The sequence below is a fragment of the Mobula birostris genome, chromosome 15 (assembly GCF_030028105.1).
Source record: "Mobula birostris isolate sMobBir1 chromosome 15, sMobBir1.hap1, whole genome shotgun sequence".
Classification (NCBI taxonomy): Eukaryota; Metazoa; Chordata; class Chondrichthyes; order Myliobatiformes; family Myliobatidae; genus Mobula; species Mobula birostris.
Genome location: NC_092384.1, coordinates 66,997,038 through 67,024,948, shown reverse-complemented (window position 1 = coordinate 67,024,948; position 27,911 = coordinate 66,997,038). Strand labels below are relative to the sequence as shown.

The 27,911-nt window shown below is 38.9% G+C and overlaps 1 protein-coding gene across 1 annotated transcript in view; it reads left to right on the top strand.

Annotated features, from left to right (window-relative positions):
- Positions 1-17,647, top strand: part of LOC140210722 (dynein light chain roadblock-type 2) — a 58,130-nt gene extending 40,483 nt beyond the window's left edge. The window contains exons 3-4 of the mRNA XM_072279946.1: positions 7,937-8,104; positions 17,430-17,647. Coding sequence (XP_072136047.1) covers positions 7,937-8,104; positions 17,430-17,473 — 212 coding nt within the window. The 3' untranslated portion in view covers positions 17,474-17,647. The remainder of the gene's footprint in view (positions 1-7,936; positions 8,105-17,429) is intronic.
- Positions 17,648-27,911: the final 10,264 nt, after the last annotated feature.

Below are 27,911 nucleotides of genomic sequence, written 5' to 3'. Positions count from 1 at the left end.
CAGTCTTTTGGGGAGTTCCCTCACTAGTCCCCTTCTTGCGCGGTCACTCAGTTTTTGAGGACGGCCTGCTCTAGACAGATTTACAGGTGTGCCATATTCTTTCCATTTCTTGATGATTGATTTAACTGCACTCCAAGGGATATTCAGTGACTTGGAAATTTTCTTGTATCCATCTCCTGACTTGTGCTTTTCAATGACCTTTTCACAGAGTTGCTTTGAGTGTCTTTATGATGTAGTTGTTGCCAGGATACTGACTTACCAGCAGTTGGACATTTCAGATCCAGGTGTACTTTTACGACAATAATTGAACCACCTTGACTGCACACAGGTCTCCAAAAACAGATCTCCATTTAACTAATTATGTGAATTCTGAAAAATATTGGCTGCAGCAGTGATGATTTGGTGTGTTCTACTAAAGGGGCTAAATACTTCTGCAATCAATGATTTTGTATTTTATATTTGTGATTAATTTAGAACATTTTGTAGAGATCTGTTTTCACTTTGACACAAAAGACTCCTTTTCTGTTGATCAGTGTCAAAAAAGCCAAACTAAATCCACTGTGATTTAATTTTATAAAACAATGAAACATGAAAACTTCCAAGGGTGGGGGGGGGGCGTGGTTAATACTGTATATAGGCACTGTATATATTCCTTGTAATTTACAGTTTATTGTATTGCAATGTAATGGCTGCCACAAAACAAATTTCATAATATATACCACTGATATTAAATCTGATTCTGGAACCTTCCAGTTTTTATTGAATTTCGCTTTCAGTTCTCACACCAGGTATGGCATAAGACTATTGAACATGGGTTATTTCACCTTCTGGAGCTTTAATTGAATGAGTCAGTTTAGTTCAAAACCAATGACATGAAAAGAACATTTTCTTCAGAACTGATAAAGTGGTTCATTCTGAGGGATTTTATTTCAGATGTTGTGCTGAACTGAGGTTATAAATGATGTGCAATATTCAATCAATTGCCTAATAACTTCATTAATAAAACTAACAGGTCAATCATGATCTCTTTGGTGATAAACCTGTTTTCTATCTTATTCCAAAGTAGATTTTTGTGCATGACTGTATAAATAACAGTAACACCATCACCTAAAATTAAAGTCATAGATGCACTTCACCAAAAGGCTTTCAGAATCAGTGCACAAACGTCACAAATCAGTCTATAATTGCAAATGAATTCAGAATTGCAGATGAATTCAGAAGTTTTACATGAAAGGGAATTCCATATCAGCCACTTTAATTCTTGTCTTTGAACATGAGCAGAAATTACAAACGGAACATTATATATCTCGGGAAATTTCTCCTTAATAGAAATATCCTTATTTATTTAATTACTTGACATACTTGTAATGAGTCTCAAGTTACTTAGTAAAACTTTGGATAGTAATTTACCAGAAGAACACCACGGTAGCATAGCGGCTAATGTAGTGCTATTACAGTTTGGGACATCGGTGTTCAATTCCGAAGTCATCTGTAAGGAGTCTGTATGTCCTCCCCATAACCAAATGGGTTTTCTCTGGGTCCTCTGGTTCCCCCCCACAGTTAAAAGATGTATTGTTTGGTAGGTTACATGGTCATTGTAAAGTGTCCTGTGATTAGGCTAGGATTAAATTGGGATGGCTGGGTAGTGCACCTTAAATGCCGGAAGGGCTTATTCCATGCTGTATCTCTAAATAAATAAAATACAACTTGCTGTAAAGTTGTAGCAGAATTTTCATTGTTTACAAGTTATTCATTTTGTATGTCATATATTGTTCAAGTTATTGCAAATGCATTTAGTGTTTGCCATATTTCTACCAATTTATTATTGTATTTTTACACCATATATTCTTGATTCCATTTCTAGTAGTTATAGATAACAATTCATAAGAATAAATTCAGGTTAAGAGTGAGCCCTTGTGTGACTGGACATACTAGTGAAGAATTGGAAGGAAAATCTGTTGCCAGAACAATTTTGGCTACAAGTCTCAGTAAAACCAAATGCAGGCAAACTCGCAGCCCAGAGTGACAAGGTGTTGATAAAGGTTGTTGTCCTGTAAAGTTAACTATTTCAGACATAGATCGCAAAGAGTAATAGTTGTTTTGGTGCACTGGAAGGTTTGAAAAGTAATTGCAAATGAAAGATGCTAAAGTGGTGGACAACAAACAGTGATGCAATAAACGCTCACTTTTATATGAACTTTTGTATTTGCAGTCGGCTTCATAGAGAGGATGACGTTAGAATTTTTCTAAGCAAAAACAGGAAAATCATTGATTTGTTAGCTAACTAAAGGGAACTTTTACTGAGAATGACTTTGCAGAAAATATGGAATAAGGGAATTTTTTGGATGGAAAATTGTTCAAATGTTAGACAGTTAAGTGTTTTAATGAAACTTTAAGTGAAAATAGAGTTTTTATCTTAAATATTAATGATAAAATATCCCCATGTTTTGCATATGCTGCCACATGCTTTATTCATACATAACAGATATTCAATTGGCAGTGAAGGATTTTGTGTTCATTATGAATTTGGAATCTAAAATGCAATGGTAATCTAAATTAGAATGAAATTAACTCCTGCAATATTTGTTGGACCCGGCTGGTGGCATAGTGGCCTCAGTGTCAGACTTCGGGACAAAAGGTCCTGAGTTTGAACCCAGCCGACTCCCCTGCACACTTTCCATCCGTGTGGTTACGAGCTGGTGATCTCTTTGGAAACTCACCCGGCAGAAGGCAATGGCAAACCACTGCTGTGACTTGCCGCGTACGTGGTTCCCCACTATGTCAGAGAGGTGTAGAGGGAAATTGTCCGCTAACCGGAGAAACTCTGAGTGCGACGTACCTTTCCTAATATTTGTTGCAATGTTCCAAATGTCCATTTTTTAAAACCACTTTTATTACATCTTACTTTGGTTAATCTTTTCGTAACTGGTATCCCCATGTACATTCCATTATTTGCTGAATAAATTAAAGCTATTGCAATCAAATTAAAGCTGATCATGGTAATACCTTTCTTCTTGAACCTAATACAGTACTTCCTTTGAGACTGCACTGGGAATGATCAGGCCAGGCTTATTTTGAAGCTCTAGGACTTGTGGAATCAGTTTTCTGATACTTCCCCATAAATTGCTTTGTGAATCAAATAGCCACAATATTACTTCCTATTTGTAAGTTTCCCACTGAGGAAAGCTGACAACTTGTTAATGAGGTAAAAACACATCCAAAGGCACAGCTTCAAAGAACGACAAAAATAACAGTTAGAGTGGCTGAAGCATAGCTTCTGTTGAAAATTTCACGTGCTAGAAGTGGTAGAGATTGTGGAGGCTTTAGTAATGATCTTTCAAAAATCATTAGACTCTGGCAGGGTGACAGAGGACTGGAAAATTGTAAATGTCACTCCACTCTTCAAGAAAGGAGGAAGGTAGCAGAAAGGAAATTATAGACCAGTTAGCCTGACCTCAGTGGTTGGGAAGATGTGGAGTCAATTGTTAAGGATGAGGTCTGGAGTACTTGGTGACACAGAACAAGATAAGACAAAGTCAGCGTAGTTTCCTTAAGGGATAATCTTGCCTGATTAACCTGTTGGAATTATTTGAGGAGATTACAAGTAGGATAGATAAGTATGTGCAGTGGATGTTGCATATTTGGACTTTCAGGAGGCCTTTTTACAAGGTGCCCCACATGAGGCTGCTTACCAAGTTAAGAGCCCATGATATTACAGGAAAGTTACTGGCATGTTTAGAGTATTGGCTGATTGGCAGGAGGCAGCAAGTAGGAATAAAAGGATCCTTTTCTGGTTGGCTGCCAATGACCAGTGGTGTACGGCAGGGGTCTGTGTTGGGACCGCTTCTTTTTGTGCTGTATACATGATTTAGATGATGGAATAGATGGCTTTGTTCCCAAGTTTGTAGATGAATCAAAGATTGGTGGAGGGGCAGGTAGCGTTGAGGAAACAGGTAGGATGCAGAAGGACTTGGACAGATTAGGAGAATGGGCAAGAAAGTGGCAAATGAAATACAATGTTGGAATATACATGGTCATGTACTTTGGTAGTAGAAATAAATGTGCAGACTATTTTCTTTTCAATATTTGTATTAGTTTCTACATAGAAGAATACAGAGTACAAGAAAGTATATATAAAGGTCGAAAAAAAAACAGCTACCAATTACATGTTATCTATTCATAATAACAATCTCATTACCCCTTATTTATGTAGGTTAGTCAAAGTTATATTGAAATATACTAATTTATTACAAAAAAAAATCTAACCCCTACCAAGACTGAAGCTGTTATATTAAGGAGAAAAAAAGGTAAATTTACCGTCTTGTATAATAAAAATTAATAATAGCCAACATCTAAATTTAAACAATGAATTGAGGGTTTTCAAAGTTTTGAAAATAATTCAGAAAGGGTCCCCACGAAGTTTGAAAGTCTTGACAAGATTCAGAAATTGAACAACGAATCTTCTGTAAATCTAAGCATGACATCACATTGCATAACCATTGAGAATGAGTAGGAGGAGAAAAATCTTTCCATTTAAACAAAAGCGCCCTCCAAGTTATTAGAGAGCTAAAGGCCAAAATATGTAAATCTGATATCTTCAACTTGATATCTTGTCCTGCAACAATACCGAATAGGGCCGTCAGAGGATTAGGCTTAAAATTGACAACTTCCTTCCAATATTTTTCAAGACATGGACAAGTCCAAAACATTTGAATTAATGAAGCTTCTCCATTATTGCATCTGTCACAGTAGGGAGATATATCCGAATAAAAACGAGATAGCCTATCCTTAGTCATATGGACTCTATGTACCACCTTAAATTATATGAAGGAATGGCGAGTACATAGCGATGACGTATTAACCAGTTTAAAAATTTCATTCCAATTTTCCTTAGATATTGATGCCTTTAAGTCTTGTTCCCAGAAATTCTTAATTTTGTCTAAAGGAACATTCCTCTATTTTCTAAATGGGGAGAAAATCCAAAAATCTGAGATGCAAAGGGAATTGGGGTTCTTTGTGCATTTCAACCTAAAGGTTAACTTGCAGGTTGAGTTGGTGGTGAGGAAGGCAAATTTACTGTTAGCATTAATTTCAAAAGGTCTAGAATACAAGAGCAAGGATGTGATGCTGAGGCTTTATAAGGCACTGGTGAGGCCGTACCTTGAGTTTTGAACAGTTTTGAGCTTCTCCTCTAAGGAAAGATGTGCTGGCGTTGGAGAGGGTTCAGGGGAGGTTCACATGGATGACTCGGAGAATGAAAGGGTTATCGTATGAGGAATATTTGATAGCTGGACTCTGTACTCGCTGGAATTTTGAAGGATGGGGGGGGTGGAATCTCATTGAAACCTTTTGAATGTTAAAAGGCCTGGACATAGTAGGTGTGGAAAGGATGTTTCCTATGGTGGGGGAGACTAGACAAGAGGGCACAGCCTCAAGATAGAGGGGCATCCATTTAAAACAGAGCTGTGGAGAAATTTCTTTAGCCAGAGGGTGTGGAATTTGTTAACACAGGCAGCTGTGGAGGTCAGATCATTGTACTTATTTAAGGCAGAGCTTGATAGGTTTTTGATTGGACACAGCATCAAAGGTTACAGTGAGAAGGCCGGGGAGTGGGGCTGAGGAGCGGGGAGAAAAAAGATCAGCCATAATTGAATGGTGGAGCACAACCGATGGACCAAATGGCCAAATTCTGCCCCTATATCTTATGGTCTTATGGACAGCACAGCTTTACTTTCCCCTGTGAAGGGCTGGTTGTCCTGCTGCACATATCTAACTTTTTTTTGTTTGATTTTAGTGGCCGAATTTTTACGATAAATTCTAACAATCATTTTCTGTCAACAGTCATCAACTGCTTTGTACAGAGTATCTAATTTGCTTATCATCCTGCTTTCCATATACTTAAACTGCATTGAACCACCATTGAACTTGTCTGAATATAGAAAAAATGTACAAGCATGAGTTAGTGCTTTTTTTTTTCTGTCCCACCATATCATGGCTTTGTCCACTTCATTCCTTCTGTTGTTCCATATTCTTTGAACAGTAAGAAATATTTCTATGTCCTTCTTGAATATATTTTACGACTTGGCCATTATTCACATGTATGGTAGGGAATTCCAAGGGCTCACCACCTGAGTGAAGAAATTTCTCCAATCTTGATGCTGTGACTCCAGGTGTGGACTTTCCAGCCATTGGGGTTGCCCTCTCTATTCTGAGTCCATCCAGTCCTATTGGAATTTTATAGATTTCCATGAGGTCTTCCATCATCCTTCAATCTCCAGTGGTGTAAATCTAATCTATCCTTGTATATTAATCTTGCTAATGCAGGAGTGGGTCTTGGTGACTTTTGTTATCCCTCCATAACAGGAACATCATTCAAAGTTCAAAGTAGAATTTATTATCGGAGTGCATACATGTCATCACGTAAAATCCTGAGATTCTTCTTCTGCAGGCATACTCAGCAAATCTATAGAATAGTAACAATAAGCATCAGGAACTGTAAGCAAACTGCAAATGCAGCTGTAAATAAATAGCAATAAATAATGAGCATGAAATAGCAATATAATAGAGTCCTTAAATGAGTGTAGCTGTACCCTTTTGTTCAAGACCTTGATGGTTGAGGGGTAATAGCTGTTCTTGAAGTTGGTAGTGCAAGTGCAATAAAGAGTATTGCCTGGGTGGTGAGGATCTTTGATAGATGCTACTTTTCTGTAGCAACATTTCATGTTAATGTGCTCAATGGTTGGGAGGGTTTTTACCCATGATGTACTGGGATGAATCCACTAACTTTTGTCGGATTTTCCACTCAAAGGCATTGGTGTTCCCATAGTAGAAAGCCCTTAACTCTGAGTGGAGTCATCAGGACGCTGTCGTGACGGCATTTTTGCCTAGCAGACTTCCTTATTTTTACGAGGCCAAGTTGCTAGCTCGACCCAGCACGGATGGAAAGTGTACAAGGGAGCTGGCTGGATTCGAACTTGGGAGCCTTTGCTCCGAAGTCCGGCACTGATGCCACTATGCCACCAGCCGGCATCGGTGTTCCCATACTAGGCCGTAATGCAGCCAGTCAGCACACTTTCCACCATACAAATATACAAGTTTGCCAAGGTTTTTGATGACGTGCCCAACCTTCGCAGGCTCCTGAGGAAGTAGAGGCGAGAACAAAACTGTACATAAAACTAATTGGAGTCTTATCAAGGTCCTATACAGCTGCAGAAATTCTCTTGCAACGAAAGCTAATGTACTACCTACAGTTAAAAATTCTGCTAAATGGTCTCAGGCCTACAATATAAATTCTGTGTATTTTTTCATTAATACTACCTGACCTGACTTTCCACAGTTTATGTTTATATTTCAGATTTCTAGCACTTAGTTATTCTTTTATGCTATCCACTTTTTTAATTGCTTTCTGGATCTGAAGACTTGTTTTCAGCAAATGGTGTACAAGAAATGCAAATCTTGTCAGACCTGCCATATTCATGGGAAGCCAGAACATAAGCTTCTTCCTTTTGATTGGCTTTAGTGCTTGATTTTAATGCTGCGGTTGAAAGATAACCATATTTGAATTAATACTGCAGAAAGTACGATAGTACTTAGTTAATGCAAGAAGCAGAGATCAGCTTTGTTTCTCATCAGAACTAATTTATGGAAAAGGAACAGCTTTGTTGATGGTAACCAACAAGCAGACCATTCTTAATGAGAAAGTGAAGATGAATAATATTCACAATTTCCAGAAAACGCTCTATATTTTTGTCAAAATTTGCATGCAAGCCCTTTTTATATTCAATGCAAATACCCATGCTAAATTTTATTTACTCTAAAAATGTTAATTTTAAAAATGTATATTTTTCCAATCATTTGGACAACCAAGGGTAAGTAATCTTAAGATAAAACTGTAAAGTGAGGTAAATTTATAAATTTCTATAATTGCAATTTGCAGGAATTCCAATTAGGACAACTTTGGACAACTCCACAACTGTGCAGTATGCAGGACTATTCCACCAACTTGCCATGAAAGCTAGAAGCACTGTCCGAGATATTGACCCACAGAATGACTTGACATTCCTACGAGTCCGATCAAAAAAGCATGAGATAATGGTTGCACCAGGTAAGAATGTGTGATTTTTAACAGCAAAGTTTTATTTCTTGATGGTTGGCAACATGAACAATTTAAAGGCACCAAGTGAAAACCTGAGGAAAGTGCTAATATTACTTTGTCTGTGTAGGACTGGTTCTCTACTATTCATCCTGTATATCTATTGCCTTCGAACATTGTGCACTCAAGTTAAATTTGGTTCTAGTAATTTATGGAGCGTTACCAAGCTTTTAATATTAAAGGACAGTATGTCTTTTTGGGTTAGGAAAGTTGTGAGAGGAGGTAGAGAGTTAGGAGGAGGTTTTTTTTAAAAAAAACCCATTTTTTAACCGAATGCACTTAAAGAAGTTCAAGAACATTTAAGTCTATGTATGCACAATAGAACTGTGGAAATAACATGTTAGCATTTCTTAAAGCTATTTAAGTGTACATTTTCTCTATTTATATTTGTTTAACCTAATAGTCATAAAGTTGGGCTAACAACTTAGAAAGCATGAATTCAATGGTAGCTAGTTCATTGACACCAGAAAGGAAATGGATTATTGCCAAATCCCAAATATTCACTAACGCAACTCAATTTGATCTACTAGACTAGATCAAACGGAACAACACTGCTAACTTTATAAATGGCTCCTCATAGCCTCAGTAGGATAGGCAATACATATTACCTTAGCAGTTAGGAATTCAAATTTGAATTTAGGAATTTAAATTCCTAAAAAATGTAAAAACCTACCTTTCATTTATACTTAAGATCAGGTGATGATGCCCCCAACCTTAACTAAACTTGCTGATTGCCTGGATATGAGCAAGTTTCAAAAGGATTTGCCTTCAGATCTTTCACTAGTATAATGCTTTACAGTGCTAGCGATCAGCATTTAATTCCTGGTCCTGTAAGGAGTTTATACATTCTCTCCATGACCATGTGGGTTTCCTCTGGGTGTTCCCACATTCTAAAGGCTAAGAAGGGTTAGTAAGTTGTGAGGATGCTATGTTGTCATTAGATGCAACTCAATGAGCTGATACCCTTCTTCAGATCTGGCTAGTAACAAACAGATCTAAACCATATGCAGACAGATGGAATTAACCTAATTTTACATTATGTTTGGCACAGACATAATGGGCCAAAGGACCTGTTGCTGTCCTGTTCTTTACTATGTTCTATAGAACAAAACCTAGACATTTTTCCCAACAGAGATTGAGATAAGTGAAGGGATGAGTCGTATGAAAAAAGAGCTGAACGTTAGCCCAATTTTATGACTATTCATTTAAATAAATATAAATAGAGAAAATGTACACTTAGATAGCTTTAAGAAATACTAACAAGTTATCTCTATAGTTCCAATGTGCATAAATGTTCTGTGACTTCTTTAAGTGTCTTTGAGATAGGGTCATGAACATTGCTGTTTTGTGGATAATAACAGTTTTACGGCCTGTGATGAGCAAGAAGCTATATTCATTATCCCAGCATGGTTCAGAACAGATAAATATTAGAGGTCGGATAAAACTTTTATCTCCATGATCAAATAACAGAATAAATTAAAAATATTCATCAAGCATGCTGTAATAAATCGTGTTGGCAGTCAGATTCTCTACAATGAAGGTTCCAAATATAAATTTGAAAAAATATGATATGGATTGGTTTGGAACCATGTGAAATGCCTAATGCAGTATATACAAAAGAGCTTTTAAAAGCAATTTCTCAACAGTAATGATTTTGGAAGAGATATTGGAGCAGTTTCAGCATAAATGACAAATGTACATTAAGAAAAGGACAAAATAGATTTCATTTATATTTAAAAAAATGAGGAACTTCCCTACCAAAATAGATGAAATCATGCCAAGTATTTTCTGTTATATGTCTGATAAAAATCTTTGACACTGTGCTGTATCATGAAGTTATTCATAGGTGCTTAAAAATTCTCTCATGATACAACTCAGATGAAAATGGATAGCCTGTGAAAAGTTGTATCTAATACTTGATAATTATTTTTATAATTTGTTATGTGAATAACTTCAGCATATTCATTAAGGTGAAAAGGAAATCCTTAATAACTCCTTATTACTTTAACACTGCACTCATGAGTCGCTGGGCTTGATTATGCATGGAAAGATTGTGTACTTGGCTTCCAAATTAACCTGCCATTTATCAAATTACCACTGTTGACTCTGTTTTCTTTATTTATCATGAAAGAACTTTGCAATCCAGTGTGATCACCATACTTGTTTAAGCAGCCTGTTGCTAATGTGTTAATGGAATGATTTCACTTAGGCAATTGTATTTCGGTCTGTCATAATTTTAATTTTACTGGTTATTGCACTTAATATTAATAGCAAGAGCCGCAATGACCAGTACTGCGTCTCAGTATAATGAAGCTCAAGTTTCCTCAGCATTTTAAGTCTCTTGTACAATTTTCATATAATTACCATTATTTTCCGAAAACCATAGATAACTGATGAAACAAGTTTATTGAATTATAAATGCGAGAAAGTCTTCAGGTGCTGGAAGTCCAGAGTAACACACAAAATGTTGGAGGAATTAAGCAAGTTAGGCAGAATCTATGCAAATGAATTAAACATGACACTACAGGCTGAGACCCTTCTTCAGGTCTGGTTGGTAATGAACTGATATAAACCATATGCAGGCAGAGGGAATTAGCCTAATTTTATATCCTGTTCGGCACAGACATAATGGGCCAAAGGACCTGTTACTGTCCTATTCTGTTTACTATGTTCGATAGAATAAAACCTAGATACTTCCCCCAACAGAGATTCAGATAAGTGAAGGGATGAGTCACATATATATAAAAAAAAATGTCGAATAGTTCTTTGTAACTTCATAGGGAATTGGTTGTGCTTCAGGAGTAATCTGTTAAAGGCCTTGCTATCTTTCTTTTCTGACAAAAGAGTCCTGTAAAATTAGCAAGTCAAATAAAGAATTTACAATACCAGTTTTAAAATTGTTGACAATTTTCAAAATATTTCTACTTTATAAATGGTTTCTGGAGAACAAAATGATTAGAAAGAGATCTGTGCAGTTTCTCTTGCAATTTCATAAGTGTTAGTAAACCCTTTGTGTTGGTAACAGAAAAGTAGAAAAATCTACTGGAAACTGAGTAAGTTTGAAGGTTCATCAATTTGAATGGAAACTTTGATTTATTTACACTGTTATCATCTGCTTTTGGGATTGTGGTCATTCCAGTCTGTGTTATAAATGGCTTCTTTTTTCTTTCAGTTGGCTAGAAATTTCCAGTAAAGAGATTTTTTTTAAAAAAGCTCTTGCATCGACTGAGAATAATTTTATTCAGGATTAATTTTATTTATAATTTATTGGTGGCAGGTTTTGCCATCAAGTAAAAGCTAGTCTGACATCTCAGAGACACTTCAGCAGGATAAATAGTCTTTCTGATCCTGCAGCTCAGTCTTAATTAGAATTGGTTTATCATTATGAATATTATTATTACTTATTATAACTCAGAATTAGTAAGGTTTCTTAGTACATTGTTGCATATATATCCAGCAAGCAATCCCACTGGAATGCAGCTTGTATGCAGGGCAAATAAGAAATTGTTCAACTTGTGGTTGCCTCCACCCAATAACCAATGTTACCCAACTTTACTAAAGAAGCTCCAATTAGTAGATCAAGCATGACCGGTGCCTATAAGGAGTATTCACTCCCTTGGAAGTTCTCATGTTTTATTGTTTTATAACATTGAATCACAGGGGATTTAATTTGGCGTTTTTGACACTGATCAACAGAAAAAGACTATTTTGTGTCAAAGTGAAATAGATCTCTACAAAGTGATCTAAGTTAATTATAAATATAAAACAAAATAATTGATTGCATAATTAGTCAAATGGAGATCACCTGTGTGCAGTCAAGGTGTTTCAATTGATTGTATTAAAAATACACCTGTATCTGGAAAGTCCAACTGCTGGTGAGAGAGTATCCTGGCAAAAATGACACTATAAAGACACAAGAAAACAAGAAGCAACTCCACTAAAAGGTTATTGAAAAGCGCAAATCAGGAGATGGATACAAGAATATTTCCAAGTCACAAGCGCAAGTCAGGAGATGGATACAAGAATATTTCCAAGTCACTGAATATCCCTTGGACGGCAGTTAAGTCAATCATCACACAATATGGCACAGCTGTATATCTGCTGAGAGCAGGCCGTTCTCAAAACTGAGTGACCGTGCAAGAAGGGAACTAGTGAGAGAAGCCACCAAGAGACCTATGACAACTCTGGCAAAGTTACAAGCTTCAGTGGTTGAGATGGGAGAGGCTGCACATACAACAACTGTTGCCCGGGTACTTCACCAGTCACAGCTTTATGGGAGAGTGGCAAAGGAAAAGCCACTGCAGGGAGAACTCATGAAATCTCGGCTAGAGTTTGTGGGAGACTCTGAAGTCAGCTGGAAGAAGGTTCTGTGGTCTGATTAAACCAAAATTGATTTTTTTGGCCATCAGACTAAACGCTTTGTTTGGCTTAAGCCAAATACCGCACATCATCAGAAACACATCAAAAAGCATAGTGGTGGCTGCATTTTGCTGTGGGGATGCTTCACTGCAGCAGCCCTGGAAGGGTTGTGAATGTAGAAGGTAAAATGAATGCAGCAACATGCAGAGAAATCCTGGAGGAAAACCTGATGCAGTCTGCAAGAGAACTGCAACTTGGGTGAAGATTTGTTTTCCAGCAAGACAGTAGCCCCAAGGCTACAAAGAAATTGCTTTAAAACAACAAAATTATGTCCTAGAGTGGCCAAATCGGTGTCCTAACCTCAATCCAATGGATAATTTGTGGCTGGATGTGAAAAGAGCTGTTCTCTCATAATCCCCATGCAATCTGACAGAGCTCGAGCAGTTTTGTAAAGAAGAATAGGAAACAATTGCAGGTCCAGATGTGCAAAGCTGATGGTGACCTATCTGCACACTCAAGTCACTCAAGTAATTGCTGCCAAAGGTGCATCTACTAAATACTGAATTGAAGGGGGTGAATACTTATGCCAACGATTATTTTGTGCTTTATATTTGTAATTTGGCAGACAGGAAGCAAAGATGGGAATAAACAGGACCTTTTCAGAATGGCAGGCAGTGACTAGTGGGGTATCGCAAGGCTCAGTGCTGGGACCCTAGTTGTTTACAATATATATTAATGACTTGGATGAGGGAATTAAATGCAGCATCTCCAGTTTGCGGATGACACGAAGCTGGGCGGCAGTGTTAGCTGTGAGGAGGATGCTAAGAGGGTGCAGGGTGACTTGGATAGGTAGGTGAGTGGGCAAATTCATGGCAGATGCAATTTAATGTGGATAAGTGTGAAGTTATCCACTTTGGTAGCAAAAACAGGAAAACAGATTATTATCTGAATGGTGGCCGATTAGAAAAAGGAGAGGTGCAACGAAACCTGGGTGTCATTATACACCAGTCATTGAAAGTGGGCATGCAGGTACAGCAGGCGGTGAAAAAGGCGAATGGTATGCTGGCACTTATAGCAAAAGGATTCGAGTACAGGAGCAGGAAGGTACTACTGCAGTAGTACAAGGCCTTGGTGAGACCACACCTGGAGTATTGTGTGCAGTTTTGGTCCCCTAATCTGAGGAAAGACATCCTTGCCATAGAAGGAGTACAAAGAAGGTTCACCAGATTGATTCCTGCGATGACAGGACTTTCATATGATGAAAGACTGGATGAACTAGGCTTATACTCGTTGGAATTTAGAAGATTGAGGGGGGATCTGATTGAAATGTATAAAATCTTAAAGGGATTGGACAGGCTAGATGCAGGAAGATTGTTCCCGATGTTGGGGAAGTCCAGAACGAGGGGTCACAGTTTGAGGATAGAGGGGAAGCCTTTTAGGACCGAGATTAGGAAAAACTTCTTCACACAGAGAGTGGAGAATCTGTGGAATTCTCTGCCACAGGAAACAGTTGAGGCCAGTTCATTGGCTATATTTAAGAGGGAGTTAGATATGGCCCTTGTGGCTAAAGGGGTCAGGAGGTATGGAGGGAAGGCAGGTACAGGGTTCTGAGTTGGATGATCAGCCATGATCATACTGAATGGTGGTGCAGGCTCGAAGGGCCGAATGGCCTACTCCTGCACCTATTTTCTATGTTTCTATGTAATTAATTTAGATTACTTTGTGGAGATCTGTTTTCACTTTCATATGAAAGAGCCTTTTCTGTTGATCAGTTTTTAAAAAAAATTATATCCACTGTGATTCTATGTTGTAAAACAATAAAACATGAAAACTTCTGGGAGGGTTGAATACTTTTTATAGGCACTGCATACATACACTTTCAGAAGCATTAGTTTTGAGGTGCTATCTAACAAGAAGAGTTGGGTAGTGGGTTCAATAACTTTTTAAGTTGTCATCTTGAGGTAATGAGCCTTTGCTAGCTTACTTCCCTTGCATTACACCACTGTCTGTGAATAAAAATCAAGAATGAGACCCTGGAAAATGTGGGCCACTTGCCATACTCTGGAACTGATTCTCAACAAAGGCAGACATTGATGAAATTCACCATTCCGTCATATGTCGGCGTAGTATTTGGCCATCTGAGAAAAAGTGCTTGAAGATCAGATTTCAAACTTGTCTAATCTTTGTTGCTTCTGGATCATGGACTGATCACAACAGACAACTCGCAGCGTTGTAGAGGCAATTTTGCAAAACTCCAAATTTACTGGTGAGATAAGTGAGACAATGTCAGTATCTGCTGGCCCACTGCCATGTCACACCTCGCTATTGAGTGTGGGTAAGTGTGTTGGAAATCTTGAGCAACACACACAAAATGCTGGAGGAACTCACTGGCTAGGCAGCATCTAGGGAGGGAAATAAACTCGATGTTTCGAGATGCAACCTTTCATCAGAACTGCAGTGACGGCTGACTGATGGGTTGACCACATTTTGAGCCCAACATCACTGTGGTTAATTTATGAACAATCATGACAAACTATCAGCAGGTAGGAAAAAACAATTCAAGTACCCAATATATGCTCAAAGCTGTCTTGGAAGAAGTAACATTTCCACTGATTTGTGTTCATCCCTGTCCTCTGACCACTCAAAATGGAAAAGGAACCTTAAGGATCATATTAAGAATCATGACCCATTCACCAGGAGAAAATGGTAACCGAGCGCAAATGATAGAGGAAGTATGTACTCTCTGATCAAGATCCATCTCCTTCCCCAGTTATGACAGTCTGTGAATTCCACATTGGTTTCATCAGCCAGCTTAGAACGAATAAAACTCAACTAGAAGCGAGTTGCCTTCATCTACAAGTTATCTAACAAGGGAAGATGGGCAATGTTCCATAATTTAGGTTCAAGAGTTTCACAAATAATATATGATAAATCAGTACTTCCTAAGCTGGTTTCTTTTTTCTGTCATCCATTATGGAAGCATATAATAGTACAGGTTTCCCCCCGCCATCCGAAGGTAGAGCGTTCCAATGAAACGGTTTGTAAGCCGAAATGTCGTAAAGCGAAGAAGTAATTACCATTTATTTATATGGGAAAATTTTGTGACAGTTCGCAGACCCAAAAATAACCTACCAAATCATACCAAATAACACATAAAACCTAAAATAACAGTAACACATAGTAAAAACAGGAATATGATATAATAAATACACAGCCTATACAAAGTAGAAATACTTTTCCACAATTATTACTGAACTGTTCTCCGTAGCGAAAATCTCATGCAAGCGTTGTTGGCAGAAAATCTCACGCAAGCACTGTTGGCAAAAACCCGGTGCAAGCGCTCTCCAGTAACCTTTAAGCTATGAAGCTGCCAAATCATACCAAATAACACATTAAAATACACAGCCGACATAAAGTAGAAATAATGTACATACAGTGTAGTATCACTTACCGGAATCGGGACAGTACCGAGCACACTGATAATGGTGTGTTAGACTGAGTCGGTGCAGGTTGGCTGGTGCGGTGGCCCCACCCTCCAGGCCTCCGACAGATGCCGAACTGTGAAGCATGCAGGGGTCCAGCGGTAGCCGGGAGCATCCAGCACGTCATTAAGAAAAAAGCCGAAATAAACATGCTAATTAATTAGGTGCTGCCTGGCACGTAATTGTCGGCCCAGATCATTGCCGATTGCATCGCCTTTGATCTGGGCCGACATTTAAGTGTGGGGCGGCACCTAATTAATTAGCATGTTTATTTCGGCTTTTTTCTTAAAGATGTGCTGTGCGCCTCCCGGCTACTGCTGCATTCTCCGCGAATCGGTACAGTATCTGTCCGCGGCCTGGGTGGTGGAACACTGGGGTGTCATCTCATTGTCTATTTCCATTAGAGCAGGCAGCTCAACTTCTCCTATGACTGCCCGCCTCGATGTCAAAGATCGAGGTTCGTCGTCTGCTGTGGCTGATGTAGAAGGCTTGCTTGACTGCTGAGCCTCACGCATTTTTCTATCACACAGTTCTTTGTAAGGACTCAAACCATGCTGCAAATATTTCCTAAACCTACGTACCCTTTCAAAATTAAAGTGGTACTTATCATTGCAGCAAAAATCTCACGCAGTTGCTTCACATTCATTTCGCTACTGCATTCGGTTTCGATTGTTATCCTTTCCTCTTCCAATTGCATCAGCTCTTCATCTATCAGTTCTTGGTCATGGGATGCCAAAATCTTTTCAACATCATGTTCGTCAGCTTCCACAAGCCAAACTCACTTTTTCCTTACTTCGTTCACCATGATCGAAACGCTTAATTATGTCTAGTTTTACGCTAAGTGTAGCACCCTTACGAGCTCTTTTAGGCTTTTCCGACACTTTCGAACTCATCTTGCAAATGGCTGCTCGGGGCGTGCGCTGCCTTTTATCACGCGCTGATTTTTTTTCGCGCGCTGAATTTTTTATCGCACGCTACTTTTTTTCGTAACAGTGAAAACACCTTCTGAAAGCGAAAACAGGGTACTAATGTAGGTCTTTCGTAACAGTGAGGTTTCGTAAAGCGAACGTTCGAAAAGCGGGGGACACCTGTACATAATGTCACTCACATAGATTCAGAGGATAAAGAAAAATGATCACCAGATGGTTAAGGTTACAATCTGTTTTTGAGTCTTGATTAATTTTAAATGTCTGCCTGATATAGTTTGTCATAAATATCCAGCATATTTTTGAAAATAAAAGGGTTCTCAAAAACCATGTACAAATTTAAAGAAAAACTATAGTTTGTCTCATGTAATCTGATGCAATGGAGTTTTGGTTTTTTTGAGTTCAGGGTTTTAAAATAAAGAAAATATTGCAGTAAGTTGAATAGCTGAATAAACAAAAGATTTTATTTTTCTAATCCCTTAAGGTTTGAATTTTCTGTTTCCATTGCAGATAAGGAATACCTTCTAATCGTCATCCAGAATCCAAGTGAATAAATTCAGAATGGATATCTAAAAGACATCAAGGATAACATTCAGCTGTTAGACTAACACTTTAATAATTTAATAGTGAAAAGTGAATTTGTAAACAGAGGTTATGAATCAGAAGTTCTGAATTAATGATTTTTTGTTTAAAAAAAAACTTAAAACAATAAACAGTAATGCCATGTAGCCTGTCCTCACTTTTGTCTCTTTCATTATTTGCATTATAGGTTTAACACAGAAGCAAACCATTCAGTCTAATCAGAAGATCGTTATGCTCCATCTGCAGCCTTCCCATCTTTCCTCATTAATGAGTTTTCTCAATCCTTTGGTATGGATTAGATGGGCGGAAGGTCTGGTTTCTGTGCTGTAGTGTTCTATGATCCTAACTCTATTTAAATCTATCTGCATAACCCTCTAACTTCTAACTTTATTATGCTTGTTCAACCTTCTCTTAAGGCTGCTTGCTTCACTATTGCTTGTGTTAGCAAGTTCCACTGGTCTCGTGCAGCTTTGACTAAAATTTCTTCCAAATTCCCTTTTGATTTATTGGAAATGTTCTCTGTAGTGATTCTACCAAAACTCTATCGATTCTTTATTAGGTCATCTACCTACCTTCTGAGGAAGAAAAATGTTACAAATGGTTGATTCCCCCCCCCCCCCCGATATGTACCTGGTTGCATTTTTAGTTATTCCTAACCACAATTGAAGAAAGGTCTAGTGTAAGTTCCCTATTTTAAAATCCTGTTCTTCCAGAGATAAATCCTTATGCTTGATTTAGTCATCATTCCCTGTAAATTACCAGTAATACAGCTTTGAGTGAATGGTCTTTCTGCATGGTATGGCATGATGCCCTTATTCTTCTATCCCTTCTAGGCTTGTAATTTGCAAATAATCAACAAGGTCCCTAACTGTTCCTAAATTGTGACGACCATGTATTCATCCTCACCATCCTCACTTGCACATTAAGTTTATTAATGCAGTCTTGTAATCTGTTGCCTTTTTCCTGTGTTGACTAAAGTCTAAATTATCATTGTGAATTGCAAACATTGTGAAACTTTGTGCACCTTTTTCCACTGTAGTAGCTACACTGGCTGCCTGTAATAAAGTCAGATAGTAATCCATCCTACTACTTCTACCCTGTCTCTGTATTCTCTGAACAGGGTCGTTAGGTTTCTTATAGAGTTATACAGCACTTAGCACAATCAAGATACCAACCTAATCTCATCCCATTTGACAGCATTTGGTCCTTCTCTTGCTAAACCTTTCCTATCCATATACCTGTCCAAAATGTTTCAAACATTCCAACTGCATATACCTCTACCACTTCCTCTAGCAGCTGCTGCTATGCATCCACAAGCCCCTATATGAAAATAATTGTTCCTCAGGTCCACTTTAAATCTTTGTAGTCTCATCTTAATCCCATGCCCTTTAGCTTTAGACTCTCCTACCCCTCTGCCTTCTTTGCTCCAAGGAAAATAATCCTAGCCTAGCTAATGGCCTTATAAATCAAACCCTCCAGTACAGGGCACCTCCTGCTGCATCTTTTCTACACCCACATCATTGGATCACATCTTCCAATAGCATAGCAATCAAAGCTGTACATAATATTCCAAAAGTGGTCTAATTAACAAATAGTACAACTGCAATGTGCCATTCCATCAATGCTGGAGTTGGTGAAGGCAAATATGTTTCACCTTTATCACCACCTCTCTACTGCTTTGCTATTTTTATTCTCCATTGGACAACAGTCTTCAAAAACCTTCTCATTCACTATGTATGTCTGGCCTGGACTAATTTCCCAACATGTATTACTTTGGCTCCTACCAGAGTTAAATTCCATGTGTCCACTCAAAGGAACATTTCCTTTGAAATTCATGCTAACAATTGATTATTATGTTATTTGTGTCCAAATTTTTTATTCTGTAGTCGGGTTTCCAATATCTTCCTCCCACCCATGTTAAGCTGATGAATCTATAATTTCCAGGGCATGGTTCTACCTCTCATATATAGTTATTATGTCGGATAGTAGTTGGTATATTATTGGCATATGTACTGAGGTACAATGAAAAGCTTGTCTTGAATACTATTCATACAGATTTACACAGAGGTGAAGAGTCCATTTCATCATACTAAGGAACAATTTAATGTCTTATAACAGTGGATTAGAAGCTGTCTGTGAGCCTGGTAAAATGAATGTTCAAGTTTTTTTTTATCTGTTACCTAAAGGAGGAGAGGAGATGAATTTCCAGAAGGTGTAGAATCTTGATTATGCTGGCTGCTTTACTGAGGCAGCAAGAAGCGTAGACAGGCAGTATGGAGAGGAACCTGGTTTCTGTGATGTACTGTGTCGTAGAGACAACTCCCAAATTTCTTCTTGTCAGGTACAGAGCAGTTGCCATACCAAGATGCTAGGCACCCAGACAGTATGCTTTCTCTGGTGGTTCAATAAAAATTGGTAAGGATTGATGAGCCATTCCAAAATTCTTTAGCCTTCTGAGGAAGTAAAGGAGTTTGTGAGCTCTCCTGACCATGACATCTACGTGGTTGGACTAGGACAAGGTATTGGTGATGTGCACTCCCTGGAACCTGAAGCTCTCAACCATCTTAACCTCAACATCATTGGTATAGACAGGGGCAAGTGCACTGAAGTCAGTGAAAGTTCTTTTACTGACATTTAGGGAAAGTTTGTTGTCATGACACTGTTACTAATCTCACAATCGCCTTCCTGTTCTTCCTATATGTTATCAACCTTTGGATAATTAATTATAAAATATGTGTAGTCATTTCCTATTTCCTTAAATTCTTTTAGGATTTTTTTAATGATTACATCATAAAACCATCTATCCACAAAGGTTTTATCCTCTGAGTATGATTGGTTTATTAAATGGAATCCCCTTTCGTAGTTTAAGTCCACTTATTCTCATCATCAAATGCCATGTCCACCTTCTCCATCTCCCTGGCGAATACTAATGCAAAATAATGACTTAGTATTTCTGCATCTCCCTGTTGCAACCAATTTGTCCTTACTTTATTATTTATGTGTGTGTGAAATATTTTGCTAATTTAACATTCCTTGATGTTTTCAGTTTCTTTTTGTCTTTATTTAATTTTTGACTTGTACCTGTGGGCTGTTCTGCAGTCTACAAAACTTAATATATAATATTAATAAGTACTTTATTGATCTTGAGTGGGAAATTCTTTCATTATCGCAGCAACATTTAAAAGCAGTGTGCAGACTTAACTAATAATAAAGTACAGAATGATAACATGCACAATAATAATTGACCAATGTGCAATAATTTGCAATAAAAATGTACGAAATAATAAAACAGAGACAATTGTACTATGGTGTGTGTTCTCCTGTCTCATATGTTTATTGCACTTAGGAGGAAAGATTCTCTATAACGATCCCTGTGACAGCAGAGCTGATTGAGTCTGTTTGAAAGGGTGCTCCGCTGCATATTCAGTAGGTCATGGAAAGGATGTGCCAGATTATCCATAATGGATAACAGTTTGTTTAGTGACACACTCTCCACCACTAACTCAATAGACTCCAGGTTGTAGCCAAGGATGGATCGATCCTTTTTGAAAGAAGAGGGCACTCGCTATAACAGACTGGTAAAAAATCTCCAACATTCTGCTGTACACATTGGAGGACCTCATCTTCCTTAGAAAATAGAGTCTGCTCATCTCCTTCTTGTAAACAGCCTTGGTGCTGGTTTTCCAGTCTAGTCTGTTGTGAAGGTGAACACCTTCTTCTCTGTCCCCTGTTGTTCCCTTATCATTATTCATCTATAGAATCTTGTATTTAGTTTGTCTTTTTAGACATTCCAATTCTACCCCATTTATATTATTCCACATACCCAACTGTATTCCACCTCTTGGACTTTTTCCTACCCTTTCTAACTGTGGTATACTGCATCATACCAAATCAAAATCACAGTAGCCTTACTTCAATGAAGTAATCTTTGGTTATTGATATATGTTCATAGTTATGATTCAACAATTAAGCTGTAAATTGTTTTTAGAGTTTTGCAGTTCTAGATTAAACCGGAGATCTCATAGTCACACAGTGTTTAAAAAAAGTTAGTAGTTCAGCCCAATTTGTCCATGCAGACTGCAAGCTAGCCTCATCTGGTCCCATAGCCATCTAAACCTTTCTTATCCATGTACTTACCTAGATGGATTTTAAATGTTGCTAATGGGCCTGTCTTAACTATCTCATTCCAAATACATGCCACCCTTTGCATAAAGAAGCTGCCCCTGATGTTCCTTTTAAGCCTCTGGCCTCTGATCTTAAACATAAACCAATTTTTCTTTGGGTATATTTTAGTATTGCTTTCCTGGGAAAAAGACTGCTTTCACCCTTCCTATGCCCCTCATGTTTTCATATACGTTTATCGTCGTCCCTCAACTAGAGAGGATACAATATTAGATCTCCTATTAGGAAACGAGTTAGGACAAGTGGCGGAAGTATGTGTAGGGGAACACTTTGGTTCCAGTGATCATAACACCATTAGTTTCAACTTGATCATGGATAAAGATAGATCTGGTCCTAGGGTTGAGGTTCTAAACTAGAAGAAGGCCAAATTTGAAGAAATGAGAAAGGATCTAAAAAGCGTGGATTGGGACAGGTTGTTCTCTGGCAAGGATGTGATCGGTAAGTGGGAAGCCTTCAAAGGAGAAACTTTGAGAGTGCAAAGCTTGTATGTTCCTGTCAGGATTAAAGGCAAAGTGAATAGGAATAAGGAACCTTGGTTCTCAAGGGATACTGCAACTCTGATAAGGAAGAAGAGAGAGTTGTATGACATGTATAGGAAATGGAGTAAATAAGGTGCTTGAGGAGTATAAAAAGTGCAAGAAAATACTTAAGAAGGAAATCAGGAGGGCAAAAAGAAGACATGAGGTTGCCTTGGCAGTCAAAGTGAAGGAAAATCCAAAGAGGTTTTACAGGTATATTAAGAGTAAAAGGATTGTAAGGGATAAAATTGGTCCTCTTGAAGATCAGAGTGGTTGGCTATGTGTAGAACCAAAAGAAATGGGGGAGATCTTAAATGGGTTTTTTGCCTCTGTATTTACTAAGGAAACTGGCATGAGGTCTATGGAATTAAGGGAAACAAGTAGTGAGATCATGAAAACTGTACAGATTGAAAAGGAGGAGGTGCTTGCTATCTTGCGGCAAATTAAAGTGGATAAATCCCCAGGACCTGACAGTGTATTCCCTCCGACCTTGAAGGAGACTAGTGTTGAAATTGCAGGGGCCTTGGCAGATATACTTAAAATGTCGGTGTCTACGGGTGAGGTGCCGGAGGATTGGAGAATAGCTCATGTTGTTCTGTTGTTTAAAAAAACATCGAAAAGTAATCTGGGAAATTATAGGCCAGTAAGTTTGACGTTGGTAGTGGGTAAGTTATTGGAGGGAGTACTAAGAGACAGAATCTACAAGCATTTGGATAGACAGGGACTTATTAGGAAGAGTCAACATGGCTTTGTGCATGGTAGGTCATGTTTGAGGAATCCATTGGAGTTTTTCGAGGAGGTTACCAGGAAAGTGGATGAAGGGAAGGCAGTGGATGTTGTCTACACGGACTTCAGTAAGGCCTTTGACAAGGTCCTGCATGGGAGGTTAGTTAGGAAGATTCAGTCGCTAGGTATACATGGAGAGGTGGTAAATTGGATTAGACATTGGCTCAATGGAAGAAGCCGAAGAGTGGTAGTAGAGGATTGCTTCTCAGAGTGGAGGCCTGTGACTAGTGGTGTGCCACAGGGATCAGTGCCGGGTCCATTGTTATTTGTCATCTATATCAATGATCTGGATGATAACGTGGTAAATTGGATCAGCAAGTTTGCTGATGATACAAAGATTGGAGGTGTAGTGGACAGTGAGGAAGGTTTTCAAAGCCTGCAGAGGGACTTGGACCAGCTGGAAAAATGGGCTGAAAAATGGCAGATGGAGTTTAATGCAGACAAGTATGAGGTATTGCACTTTGGAAGGACAAACCAACGTAGAACATACAGGGTAAATGGTAAGGCACTGAGGAGTGCAGTAGAACAGAGGGATCTGGGAATACAGATACAAAATTCCCTAAAAGTGGCGTCACAGGTAGATAGGGTCATAAAAAGAGCTTTTGGTACATTGGCCTTTATTAATCAAAGTATTGAGTATAAGAGCTGGAATGTTATGGTGAGGTTGTATAAGCCATTGGAGAGGCCGAATCTGGAGTATTGTGTTCAGTTTTGGTCACCAATTTACAGGAAGGATATTAATAAGGTTGAAAGAGTGCAGAGAAGGTTACAAGGATGTTGCTGGGACTTGAGAAACTCAGTTACAGAGAAAGGTTGAATAGGTTAGGATTTTATTCCCTGGAGCATAGAAGAATGAGGGGAGATTTGATAGAGGTATATAAAATTATGATGGGTATAGATAGAGTGAATGCAAGCAGGCTTTTTCCACTGAGGAAAGGGGAGAAAAAAACAAGAGGACATGGGTTAAGGGTGAAGGGGGAAAAGTTTAAAGGGAACATTGGGGGGGGGCTTCTTCACACAGAGAGTGATGGGAATGTGGAATGAGCTGCCAGATGAGGTGGTAAATGTGGGTTCTTTTTTAACATTTAAGAATAAATTGGACAGATATATGGATGGGAGGTGTATGGAGGGATATGGTCCGTGTGCAGGTCAGTGGGACTTCGCAGAAAATGGTTTGGCACAGCCTAGAAGGGCCAAAAGGCCTGTTTCTGTGCTGTAGTTTTTCTATGGTTTCTAATCTCCTACATTCCAGGGAATAAAGTTCTAGTCTATGCACCCTTTCCTTATAACTAACTACAATACTCAAGAATGAAACAGGGTAGAGAAAAAGCAGTTTCCCTAATTCTGGTGTCAAAGGTCAAAGTAAATTTATATCAGTACGTATATGTCACCTTACTCTGCCATGAGATTCATACTCTTGCAGGCATTCACAGTTTTACAATATTACAGTAGAATCAGTGAAAAATTACACAAACGGCCCCCAACACTTCAAAATTTGAGGAAACAAAGATCTGGCACTTAGCAGTGGTTGGAGGTAGTGCAGTGGTTCCCATCCTGTGGTCTCCTAGGGTTATTAGTCGTGGTCCGTGGCATGATTAAGGTTGGAAACACCTGAGGTAGTGGGTTAACTGTTTAGTCACCCTCTTATGGACTTAAAACAAAAGAGCACCCCTTCACCCCTCTATTTCTCCATATTTGCTTTTGCTAGGTAGACACTAGACTCCATGCTGTTTATATCCCATGTAAGCAAAGACGTGTTTATACAAACCCATGATCTTAAATGCATTCTTTGCATCTGTATTTACTTGGGAGAGAGACAAGGAGTCTATAGAAGTAAAGTAAAGTGCCATTGACTTCATAGACTCTGTACAGATTGCAGAGGAGGAGGTGTTTGCTGTCCTGTAGCAAATCAGGGTGAATAAATCCCCAGGGCCTGACAAGGTTTTCCCTCAAACCCTACAAGTGCGAACGCAGAAATTGCCAGGGCCTTAGCAGAGATATTTAAAACATCCTTAGCAACAGGAGAGGTACTGGAGGATTGGAGGAAAGCCAAAGTTCTCCCACAGTTTAAAAAAAAGGCTCTAAACGGAGTCTGACAGCATTTCTGGGAAAGCAATTGGAAGGTATCCTAAGGGACCAGATACTGTATATCAGAATTTAGATAGACATGAACTGATTAAGGATAGTCAGCATAACTTCATGCGTGATAGTCACGGTTAATCAATTTTATAAACTTTTTCAAAGAAGTTACCAGAAAAGTGGATAAAGGCAAGGTAGTGGATGTTTTCTACGTGGACTAAGGCAGTTGACAAGGTCCGGCATGGGAGACTGTTTGAGAAGGTTCAGTGGCTCAGCATTCTGGATGAGATAGTAAATTGGGTTAGATATTGGCTTTGTGGAACAAGCCAGAGAGTGGTAGTAGAGGGCTGCCTCTCTGACTTGTGGTGTGCCACAGGGATTGGTGCTGGGTTCTTTGTTGTTTATCACCTATATCAATGATCATGGATGATTATGTGGTTAACCGGATCAGCAAATTTGTGGATGATACCAAGATTGGGGGTGTAGTGAGCAGTGAGGAAGGCTATCGTGGCTTGCAGAGGGATCTGCATCAATTGGAAAAATGGGCTGAAAAATAGTAGATGGAATTTAATGCAGACAAGTGTGAGGTTTTGCTCTTCAGTATGACCAACCAGGGTAGGTCTTACACAGTGAATAGAAGGGCACTGAGGAGTGTAGTAGAACAAAGAGATCTGGGAATACAGGTACATAATTCTTTGACAGTGGCATCACAGGTAGATAGGGTTGGAAAGAAAGCTTTTGGCACATTGGGCTTCATAAGTCACTGTATTGGTTACAGATGATGGGATGTTTTGGTGAAGTTTTATAAGACGTTGGTGAGGCCTAATTGGGAGTATTGTGTGCAGTTTTGGTCACCTACCTGCAGGAAAGATGTAAATAAGGTTGAAAGAGTACAGAGAAAATTTACAAGTATGTTGTGGGCCTGGAGAACCTGAGTTATAGGGAAAAATTGAATAGGTTAGGACTATATTCTTTAGAACATGGAAGATTGAGAGGAGATTTGATAGAGATATACAAAATTATGAGGGTTATAGATAGGGTAAATGCAAGCAGGCTTTTTCCTTCTGAGGTGGGGTGAGACTAGAACTAGAGGTGATGGGTTAAGGGTGAAAGGTGAGAAGTTTAAGGGGAACATGAGGGGAAACTTCTTCACTCAGAGGGTTGTGTGAGTGTGGAATGAGCTACCAGCACAAGTGGTCCATGCAAGCTCAATTTCAATGTTCAACAGCAGTTTGGATAGTTACATGGATAGTAGGGATATGGAGGGCTATGGAGCCAGTGCAGGTCATTGGGAATAGGCAGTTTAAATGGATTTTGGCATGGACTAGATTGGGCCTGTTTCTATGATTCTATGACTAAGCTAAAATTCTAAATTTACTCTTAGCTGGATTCTCTGATATGAATTTTTACTGATGTCCTGGTTTTGTCTGCTAGGCAGATATTGTGCCAAAATATATGCAAATTTCAATAAGAGAATTTACAGCCTTGAGATGTTTCTTGGCAAATATGAAAATCTTCACTATTGAGGTGGAGGGTATTTGGGTTTGCTGAGGACTGGAACAACGAATGTCATCTTGTTAAGTGGCAGGTAATTTAACAACATTCATTTTTTATTTCAGTGAAGGAATCGTTGTTGAGTACAAATTATTGAAGTTTCACGCTGGGCAGTTACTTGCATTAATGTTTCTTGGTTCTAGTCTTTCCCTCCTCCTCATTTGGAAAAAAAAATACACGAGATAATTTATATGGGAAATAGTGTTAGCTATGTTAGTCCTAGTGAGTAAGAAAAGTAAAAATCAATTTTTATATTTGGGTTCTCCAAAACATAAATTTACACTTCGTGACTTTATCTTTGTTTTCTCAGGGGAGAAAATACTCGAATCATAAAATAAAAGAGAATTGTACTACCAACACACACACAATGCCGGTGGAACACAGCAGGCCAGGCAGCATCTATTGGAAGAGGTACTGTCAACGTTTTGGGCCGAGACCCTTCGTCAGGACTAACTGAAGGAAGAGATAGTAAGAGATTTGAAAGTGGGAGGGGGAGGGGGAGATCCAAAATGATAGGAGAAGACAGGAGAGGGAGGGATGGAGCCAAGAGCTGGACAGGTGATTGGCAAAAGGGATACAAGGCTGGTGAAGGGTGAGGATCATGGGACGGGAGGCCTAGGGAGAAAGAAAGGGGGAGGGGAGCCCAGAGGAAGATGGAGATCAGGCAAGGAGTTATAGTGAGAGGGACAGAGGGAGAGAAAAAAAGGGAAAAAATAAAAAATAGTAAATAAATAAATAAGGGATGGGGTAAGAAGGGGAGGAGGGCATTAATGGATCTTAGAGAAGTCAATGTTCATGCTATCAGGTTGGAGGCTACCCAGACGAAATATAAGGTGTTCCTCCAACCTGAGTGTGGCTTCATCTTGACAGTAGAGGAGGTCGTGGATAGACATATCAGAATGGGAATGGGACATGGAATTAAAATGTGTGGCCACTGGGAGATCCTGCTTTCTCTGGTGGACAGAGCATAGGTGTTCAGTGAAACGGTCTCCCAGCCTGTACTACTACTACTTTTTATAATGGACCAGCTGTTAAGCATAATTCGCTCCATTCACTTTGCACTCATGACTGTGTAGCTAAGTACAGCTCCAATGTCATATTTAACATGACATGAACTGGATTGAAGGTGATGATCAATCAGCATATAAGAGGGAGACTGAAAATCTGGCTGAGTGGTGCTAGAACAACAACCTCTTACTCAATGTCAGCAAGACCAAGACTTTTGCATTTGCAGCTTGTAGTCTTTTGCACACTGGTTGTCCACCCTGTAGGTGCAGTCTTTTATTGATTC